The sequence below is a fragment of the Mytilus trossulus genome, chromosome 8 (genome assembly GCF_036588685.1).
Source record: "Mytilus trossulus isolate FHL-02 chromosome 8, PNRI_Mtr1.1.1.hap1, whole genome shotgun sequence".
NCBI classification, from domain to species: domain Eukaryota; kingdom Metazoa; phylum Mollusca; class Bivalvia; order Mytilida; family Mytilidae; genus Mytilus; species Mytilus trossulus.
Window position 1 is genome coordinate 15,171,914 of NC_086380.1, and position 10,213 is coordinate 15,182,126.

The 10,213-nt window shown below is 32.6% G+C and overlaps 1 protein-coding gene and 1 long non-coding RNA gene across 2 annotated transcripts in view; both read right to left on the reverse strand.

Moving 5' to 3' along the window:
• LOC134728349 (uncharacterized) overlaps positions 1-10,213 on the reverse strand; it is a 450,627-nt gene that overhangs the window by 349,071 nt on the left and 91,343 nt on the right. The window lies entirely within an intron of this gene.
• LOC134728343 (uncharacterized) lies at positions 3,736-10,211 on the reverse strand. Its single transcript, XM_063592926.1, has 4 exons — positions 10,081-10,211; positions 7,553-7,680; positions 6,009-6,144; positions 3,736-4,090 (listed from the first exon to the last, which is right to left on the reverse strand). Exons 1-4 carry the CDS (start codon positions 10,150-10,152, stop codon positions 3,776-3,778), a joined length of 651 nt encoding a protein of 216 aa, XP_063448996.1. The 5' UTR covers positions 10,153-10,211; the 3' UTR covers positions 3,736-3,775.

Sequence of the window (10,213 nt, forward strand, 5' to 3'; positions counted from 1 at the left end):
GAACTACCGAGACAATAGGTCGGAAAGTGGGCACCCCCAATGAGTATTTTATCGAATTAAGGCTTATTTCCATATTTCGGACGCAATTTTCGTCCTTTAGGAATGCTTACCCCAGAAATTCTTTGCCCCTCGTTGTAATTCTACCCAATAGCTATTTATTAGAGCAGAGTCTATAATCCCTAGCCATACAGAACTGCCAGGGCAATGGGTTTGAACAAGTGAGGTGACCCAAGTGCATATCTTATCAAATTTGACTCTTTTTTTTGTGTTACGGACGAAGAATTCGGCCTTTAAGAATACTTACCCCAGAAATTCTTTACCCTCACGTTGTAGTACTGTCCAATAGCTATTCATAAGAGTAGCTGCTATAATGCCTAGCCATTGCTTACCCCAGAAATTCTTTATTCCCTCGTTGTAACACTACCCAATAGCTATTCATTAGAGCAGAGTCTATAATCCCTAGCCACAAAGAACAGCCGGGACAATGGGTTTGAACAAGTGAAGTGACCTTGTTTACATGGTTTAAAAAGAGGTTGTGTTGTGGGTACCAGTATAGTATATATATCATGACAAATTTATTTTACATCAAAATTCTATATTTGGTTGTTAATATGGGTTTTGAAAACCACAAATGTGGATTAAACATGCTTTGATGACATCCTGAAGTTAGATAATCGATATAACGGTAAATGCTAATTACAAAACTGTAAATATGAGTTAGAAATTTGCAAACTAAATTTAGAATTTTGTTAATGGGATATAAAACTTTTTTTATTTTCTATATAAATCTTGCAGTGAACAAAAAAGTCAAAAACTATGATTTTAAAGAAGAAAAAAATTGTCGCTCAAGTAGTTTACCAAACGCAATTGCAGGATGACGAATTGCAGGATAGATTTTTGTAAAGAGAATTGCAGGATGAGAATTGCTGGATAGCTTGACACTAGTCATGTGGTGACCTTGGTCCAAATAATTATGACGTCTTGAAAGGCTATTATATTTTTTTTCTTTGAAGCCTTAAATCAATGTAAGCTGTCAAAGAAAAAAAGAAAGGCTTTTCAAGACGTCATTATTATTTGGACTAGTGATGACATATACTGATGATTCATTAGTATTGGTTTGATACCAATTTTGGATATCGTGGGTACAGGAGAACACGAATTTAGATGTTCAACCAATAACACATTTACTAAAGAAATGAATGCAGACTTTGCCAAAACCACCAAATCAAATATCCACGAATATGCAAATTTCCTTAAACCACAAAAATTGGAATCCACGAAAATAAATGAATCCACAGTAGTTGTTAAAACTTCTAATGAAGAGCTTTCTCATTGGCAATCATACTACATCTTCTTATTTTTATAAACATGATAAATGAGTTGTGGATATTTAAATATAATCAACACCTTGAAGAGATACTATTATTGTCTATATTGCTACGAAAAATAGAATCTTTGAAACTGACCAGATCGACTTAACACATGATGATACCTAATGTTGATATATATTTTGAAGTCAAAATCATTATTTTAATTTTAGTTTCTTGTGTACAACTTGGAAATTAGTAAGGCGTTTATTATCACTGAACTAGTATATATTTGTTAAGGGGTCAGCTGAAGGATGCCCCCAGGTGCAGGAATTTCTCGCTACATTGAAGACCTGTGCGTGACCTTCTGCTGTTGTTTTTTCTATGGTCTGGTTGTTGTCTCTTTGACACATTCCTCATTTCCATTCTTATTTTAAATATATATAAAGACAATTAGTCATATTGATTTGTATTTTGATGTTTTGGATTAAAGTTTGACAATACTTATTATGTTCATAAATATATAGATTATATGTTCCTGGCCAGTTTGAAATATACTAAAATATGTACAAGGCCAAATGAAATAATATGTGTTTCCTATTTCCCTACCTATCCTATATTTGAAGCTCTACCTTAAAGTTTCTTTTTTTGTCATTTCACTAAGCACTGTTAAAGCCAAAATTTCTCTCCCATAGACTCAATGTTGAAAAACACATATAAAATAAAAAAAATCCCTATCTACCTACCTTATTTTTTCAAGGAAACACAATTACTATTTTATTTGACTTAAAACACCTGCCACAAAAAACCAAGACATTAACAATTATGATAATAAGTTGCCTATAATTGATCATGGAAACATTATAAAACAAGGTAGGACAATATCTTATTTCATGCAACAGAAAATAGATCTCTACATGGTCAACAACCATAAATTTGGAAACTTTAGATCTATTTACACATTATCTTACAGATGTTGATATAGAACTCCTAGTTTTAGGTGGGGTTCATGTTGCTTAGTCCTTATATATAATTAATATTCTATGATGTGTCTTGTCAATGTGTACTTTTATTTGTGTTTTTCTTTTTTAGCCATGGCCTTGTCAGTTGGTTTTCAATCTATGAGCTTGACTGTCCCTTTTGTACAATGTATTTTTGCTCCTCTTTTTGAAGACTGTGCACAATAAGTTCATTTTTAATAAATGTAGAATTATAAATCAGAAATGTCGGTAATAACAACTGTGAAAAAAGGTGCCCTTTATGTAAATAGTCCCAAAATCTATTCATGGATTATTTAAAGGAAATATACCTCCGTCTTTCTGTATGCCCGCCTGTCTGTCTGTGCATGACTGTCTGTCTGTATGTCACTCTGTCTGTCATGATGAAAAAGCTGAATAACTTATTGTGATATGTATATTAATTTGTCTTATTTTTTTTATTGTTTTTTTTTATTTTTTTTTATTTTATTATTATTATTAAATTTTTTTAATGTTACCTTTGTATTATAAATCATGTTTACCATTGTATATATGTACCTCATGTTACACATTTATGTGTCTGAGTGTTGTTTTACAATAAAATCTTGAAATCTTGAAATTTTGATTTGATAATTTGTAATTTAGTTTTATCATGAACAGTTAGTTCAAGTTTGAATTTTGTTCTGGTCTGATGATTTTGTGCAGAGTTTTAGTCATTGGACTTACACATGTAGTAAATTCAATTAAATAATCAACTTTTCAACAATTTTTCCTCATGCTTGAAGATATTGACTTGATATTTATTACATGTATATAGCTTACACCATGACAAGTTATATAGATCAAGCTAGACCAAGAGTTCCAAATGGTGAAGTTGAAATTGTCCCTTGGTAAATTTTACGGATGCCATCACGAGTTGGTTGACCGTTATGGAATAACCGTTTCACAAATGATATCTGATATGTTCCTTACTTGGTAAATACAATCCCCTTCCCTTTCATGAATGTGACCTACCAAATTAAGACTATTTACCTGATTTGTTATCACATAAGCAACATGACATGTGCCACATGGGGAGCAAGATCTGCTTACCCTTCAGGAGCGCTTGAGATCACCCCCAGTTTTTGGTGGGGTTAGTGTTGTTTATTCTTTAGTTTTCTATGTTGTGTCATGTGTACTGTTGTTTGTCTCTTTGTCCTTTTCATTAATAGCCATGTTGTTGTCAGTTTGTTTTAGATTTATGAGTTTGAATGTTCCTTTGGTATCTTTCGTCCCTCTTTTAGAATTTTGTTCCAATACAATAATTTTTTTAGCGAAAGGGGACAGAATGATTGTTTGTTTCATTTTTGTGTAGTATTAACCCATTATAGTCTTATCTTACCCAATCCAGGCCCTTATATAAATGCTGAATTACCAAGTACAAATAAACTTAAAAGAGACTCATCAGTTGCTAGTTTTCATATACACAATTAAATTTATTAAAACAGATAATCAATGTTGTAATACTTCTAACTCTTTGTCAATTTGTGCCTTATATTTTCGACGATATTTAATATTTTTCTCATCCTTTTTGTAGTGCTGGTATCCATCATTTGGATCTTCAAGATCAGAATGTAATAACACATTTGAATATTCCATGTTCATGTGTAAATTCTTAGGTAAATCCAATTTTGAAATATCTTCATAGGCACAAGAGTCCTTGACCTCAGTTTTAAAGTAGGTCACCACATCTTCAACAGTGTTCATTGAATTCAAATCCATATTTGTTACCATGTGATCAAATTCTGTCTGGCATTTTGTAAGAAACTGGAAAGAAATTAAGAACATCATTAAATATGTAGACCATTTTAATCTTGCAATTTCTAAACTTATAAAAGTGTAATTCTAAAACATGATTGACATACAAAATGTATATGAATATTAAATTTATATGTTTCTTTTTGTGTTGATATACTGCCTGGCATTTCAGCAATTCTAATGAAGTAAAAAGGCAAAATACTGAAATTAAATGAATATCTCTGAGAGCATTCTCAAATGTAACTGTATGAAGTTTTTATAGTTGAAATCTTTTTTGTATTCCTGTCACATCTGGCTTACTCCCGCCTCACGATTAAGCGGGAAACAAGAGTGATGATTTTGTATCAAAGGTTAAATTGTTTACATTGGTAATAGTTCGCCAGAAGCCTTATTTTATACATGTATATGATACTTGAATAAACATAGAAAAGAGTAAGATGTTTCGTGGGTAAACTTTGGGTCAGGTCAAATGTGAAGGGGTGTTCCAAAGGAAACTGTCAATACGAGTAACGAGACACTTTGGAAGAACACCCCTTCTTCAAAAATGCTATGGCTACCATTGGGGTATAAAAGCAGGATAGATTCCTAGCTCAGGGTCTAGTGTCAGAAGTCTTCAAAGACATAAGACCAAGATATGGTATGTTTATATTCGAGATCGCTGTCTCTTATATATTAGATATAATTACTTTAAAAGGGTAATAAGGAACTTTGGTGCCTGTTAAAAATACAGACTTGTACATTTACAAGCTGTACCATATAGGACAAGTGTGAGTCTGTGTGACCACCTTGTAAAATACCTATGATATTTGTACCAATAGAACAAAGACAAGTGTGTAAACTTGAGGGTACATTATTGTACCAGGACTCAAGGCAGTCAGTGCTCAGACATAAACAAGTCGATTTTTGTTTTGACTTGAATAAGTCGAACCATGTATTTATTATAAAAATGTAGTTTCAATTTTTGACTTATCTAAGTCAGAAAATGACAGACTTGTTTAGGTCTATTTATGTTGGTGAAAAAACTTAATGTTACTTTGAGGCCAAACTACACCACCTATGACAGCAAAAACCTGTTTGAGAGTTCACAAGGACTTGAGCTATCTATATTTAATGATCTTATTGAACATCCTTACTAAACACAGATGGGTTATCTCATTAAGTATGATTCCAGGTGGTTGCATTGTAAGCCTAAGGTTAATTAACATTATCTCCGATTTTTTAGACTCTCATTCATATTTTTCTTTAGAAGACAAAGCATTGGCTTTCAATGTTGTCATTATTTGATTTATATGCATGACCTCCTTATAAATATGCGTGGGTTTGAAGTTAACCAATTTTGATCACTCATCGACTTGTAAGAGTCGATATTTGCAACTTTTTGATTCTAGTCAATTATTTCTTGTTTAACAATATTGGACATATTCAAGTCGTATTTTGTCTTACATTAAAGGGAGACAAATCCTAAAACTGACAAATTTAGACCTCTATGAGTCAAAAGCAGATTCAGACTTATTTATGTCTGAGCTCTGACTGCAAGGAGGACAAGTTTTTTCCTGACCCAGGACAAATTTGTAATAGTACAAATTTCTACCAGTTGTATATATAATACCTGTTATTATACCAGTTGTATATATTTGAAGTAGAATAGTTATATATAGTTTATTAGAGACCACAAAGAGCAGTTGTATATATTTTGGTTCATTGACATTAATTTATGAATAAAGTTTTCTTGTTAAATATTTTGTAAATAGAACAATTTTGGATCCAGTATCAAACTGGTAATGGACTCATTCTAAAATAGAAACAGACACGCTTTCCCAGTCTACACGTTACACAAGTTTAAAAAGACAACAAATATGAAAGTGATATATCTAATGACACTTAAGGTCACATGACCCAGCCAAATCATGAAATGTAAATATCTTGCCTTAAATTTTTGAGATCTATCTTCTAGTTGAGTAGATAACCAGTTGTCACTGTTACCATAGAGATCATTAGTTATAGTTTGTATTTTCTGTTCTACATCTTTGTTAGGTTTATAACCTCTCACTGTCTGGATACCACTAAAATTAAAATACACTGTATCACAAGATAGGATAGTAAAATTTAACATTTATAGTAATATACAGGTCTACATTTTTTTAAGTCAGTGAGTAGTTTTCTCATCACATCTTAATATCTTTTATTAATTTATTTTGAGAATTATGTGTTGTACCTTCAGACTTTGGACAATAAAAACTTGATATTCGTTGTATGTATCACCATTTTTACGACTGTGGCGAAATTACCTGGTGGTTTCAGTAAAAGTTTTTATCATCTGGCAGAAAGTTAAATGGGTTAACGTTAATACTTTGGATAGACACAAGTCTATTGTTGAAGATTTGTTTCCCTCTAGATGTGGTTGGTTATTATGTGAGTTGCTGTCTCTTTTATGTGTACCTCACATCTCCATTTATTTATAAAGGTCTATTGATGACTGTCATGTCCTTCATAATTTGTGTTGTTGGGTTGCTGTATCACCAGAATCACAGACAAATACTTCTTATCCCCGGCTTAGTATATATCTAGGATTTTGATTGGTTAACGCACGTCATTACAAAATCCCATAGCCCCTGGGTGTTGCTAACCCATATCCCCGGACGTTGCTAACCATTATCCCGGGGAACTTAAAGCAAGTTTTCCTTAGTTCCATGATTGCTCAATGTGAAATATTGAATTCTGTAGATTATCCATGATGTTTGTAATTACATATTTAATTCGTTAACAATTTTGTCCTATTATGCCGATCATTTACACTCATTTCATTAAATGCATCACTTGACTGCCACATTTTCAAGGAATGGGACTACTGACCTACATGTAGCTATGCAAATGATCCACGTTGAATTCAAACCATCTATGACGTAACTCTCACAACATTGAACGCCAAATTTGACCCAATCCAGTTTCTCTGTCTCCGTATTAAAAACATCTTATATTTGACTACCTGTAGGGTTCTATTAAAGGTATTACCCTAAACCCCGTAAAAAATATGTAAAATTTTCAAATTTCAATAAATTTTTATTAGATAATGAGAAAAACGTTGTTTCCATGTTCCAATTTGTACATGAATTTCCATAAAACTCGCTCGATTTGGACTAAGACCAGGGATAAATTTTGCTATCTGCATTCATATCCGTAGATATGAATATTTTAACGCCCTGAAGTACCCCGTACACCATGAGGCGTAGCCGAAGAGTGTACAGGGTACTGAAGGGTGTTATGTACATGAATTTCCATAAAACTTGCTCGATTCGGACTAAGACCAGGGATAAATAACACCCTTCAGTACCCTGTATACCCTTTGGCTACGCATCATGGTGTACGGGGTACTTCAGGGTGTTAAAATATCCATATCTACAGATATGAACGTAGATAACTTATAATATATAATATACATGTATGATCTCCTTTTATTTTGAATTTCCTTACGATCTTTTCTTCAGTCCCTGGAATCTTTCTTTAAATGTTATTCTATCCTCTCTCTGTTCTCTCTTTAGCTCCTCTTCAAATGAGTCTTTACCTCGAAATCTGTCAAAAAATCCTGTCCTGACAAATATCTGCAAAAGATCAATGAGTGTAGTAATGGATCCGGATATTATTTAAAAAATTACCTAAACATAAATCAATCAAAATATTGACCCCAAGTGTGATTGTGGTCAATTAGAAACTGTGGAACATTATTTACTATTTTGTGAAAACTATGAAGAGGCAAGACAAAAAACTTATACACAAGATATACTTTAATACAGGATCGTTGCATATTGATTTGGAACTTTTATTGTCAATGGAAAAAAACGACAATGTCTCCGTCTCTAATGAAACACTAATGCGTTTGTTGGGTGACTTTATTTGCGAGTCGCACCGTTTTGATTAATGAAATATTTTTTTTTTTATTTCTTTTAATATTTTTTCCCCCTTAATTAATAAATGTATATATTTTAAATTTTTGTCAAAATATGTTAAGCCCAGTTGCCACCTAATATATTTTAAAGTACAAGTGAGTTGTTTACCAGAGTGAACTATATACACGCGAGATTTCAATAATTTCAAGGGAGACAATCCAGTGTCAACAGCGACACCTACAGAATATAGAATAGTAATGGGAGTACCTTAATGAAGTAATGTATAACGGTAAAAATTCTTGCCAAATTACGATAACAGTAATTTTTAGTACACGACAATAAAATGTACATTTTCTTTTAGACAATACAAAAATCAGTTAAATTTGACGAATCACACTATTGTTACCCAAACAATAACGGTACAGATCATTATTTGATACCTCAGAAGAATTGTAGTAAAATTTTAACCAATGAATTTGATGCTAGTGTTGGCTGAAAATTATCATTTGTTGCCTGAGGATAAACATGATAAAGGACATTACCACCCTCATCAATATTGCTATCGTTACAATCAAGAAATTTTGACATGATATAATGGTGCCATCAGAAATATCGATAATTTTTGCAGCTGCATAAATTTTGTCCACAAAAGAAATAAAAGTTGCAATTTGTGACATTGCCATTGGTGAAGCTCAGCACCGTCACCAAGTTATTTATTTACCAAATTTGTCTCTTTCACAGGTAAAACACGTCCTACAATGCCAAACATGATATTGTCCCCAGTGTTCTCTATCTTTAAGGTTCATGTGGACCCTATGGCTAAAATGGCCGTATTTTCACCTCAAAATTTTCTCTGAGTACAGGCAAACCTGTGCATCTGGAAAAGTTTTAAGGCATAGCATGCCCTAGATAAATAGAATTCAAATGTGTTGTATGATTTAGAAAATTCATAACTTATCTGGATTTTGCCGTACACTTTTTTTCGTCTCTGCAGAAGATGATGAAATTAACAAACAGTTGAGTTTACCTTGATATGGTCCACTCGGGTACACAGTTTAAATAACCAATTGTTGTCAGGTATCTATTGTCCAGCTAATGTCCATGTCAATTAAAAATGCTCACTTTAATTTTTACCTGTGGGGAAGTTCTTAAACCTGTTTCCCAACTTAGTTTATTTTGGCACCTTCTGGAGGAGTGAAAAAAAGTGCACAGCAAAATCCTGGTAAGTTTTATTTTTTTAAGGTTCATCATAACAAATGGACAAATATGGCCATATTTTTACCTCAAAAACTACTCTGTGTACAGACTTACATGTGCTGTTTGAAAAGTTTTAATGCCTAGCATCCACTAGATATATAAAAGTTAAATGCATTTTGTGTTTAAGAAAGATAAAATCTTTCTTGGTTTATGCTGGGCATTTTTTTTCCTTTCTTCAGTAGGTGCAAAAATAAACAAACACCTGCATTACTTTGATACTGTCCACTCACTGACTCAGATAAACTCTTTAACTCACCTATAGTTGTGAAGATACCTGGTGTCCAGGTCAATTAAGGACAATGAAAACAATACAAACCGGTTTTTTACCTGAGGGAGCATCTCATAGTTGTTCCACAACTTAGTCAATTTTCACACCTTTTGCATGAAGGAAAAAAAATGCCCATCAAAATCCAAAAGAGATTTTATCTTTCTGAAACACAAAATGGATTTAACTTTTTTATATCTAGTGGATGCTAGGCATTAAAACTTTTCCAACTTTACAGGTAAGTCTGTACTCAGAGTAATTTTTGGCATGTAAATACAGCCATATTTGTCCGTTTGTTATGATGAACCTTAAAACATAAAACATACTTAACATTCATTTATCTAGGGCATGCTATGCCTGAATTTTTTTACAGATGCGCAGGTTTGTCTGTACTCAGAGTAAATTTTGAGGTGAAAATACGGCAATTTTAGCCATAGGGTCCACATGAACCTTAAATTTTTGTGATGTAAACATGGCCAAATAAATTTGTTATTCTTGAGATATCATGTTAATTAAAAAGTTCGACTGAAGGAGTTGAATCCAACCCTATAGCTTGTTAACTTCTTTCTAATTTACAAGCGCATTCTACATACCTTATATTGATTAAAATACTGAAAAGTTAAGTTTTTCAGAGGACAAATTTTAGATCGCATTGAGGCCGCCATATTGGATAAATCGACGTCGTATCCACGCTTACATTTAAAAGGTTCGTTCCTTTCAAACATT

What these genes read in the sequence shown, in the direction of transcription:
- LOC134728343 (XM_063592926.1), bottom strand. Translation starts at nt 10,152, where the DNA reads ATGGCGGCCTCAATGCGATCTAAAATTTGTCCTCTGAAAAACTTAACT. An exon ending in AGTATTTTAATCAATATAAG is followed by an intron (nt 7,681 to 10,080) that starts GTATGTAGAATG and finishes GATCTTTTGCAG; the next exon opens with ATATTTGTCAGGACAGGATT. An exon ending in CAGGGACTGAAGAAAAGATC is followed by an intron (nt 6,145 to 7,552) that starts GTAAGGAAATTC and finishes TTTTAATTTTAG; the next exon opens with TGGTATCCAGACAGTGAGAG.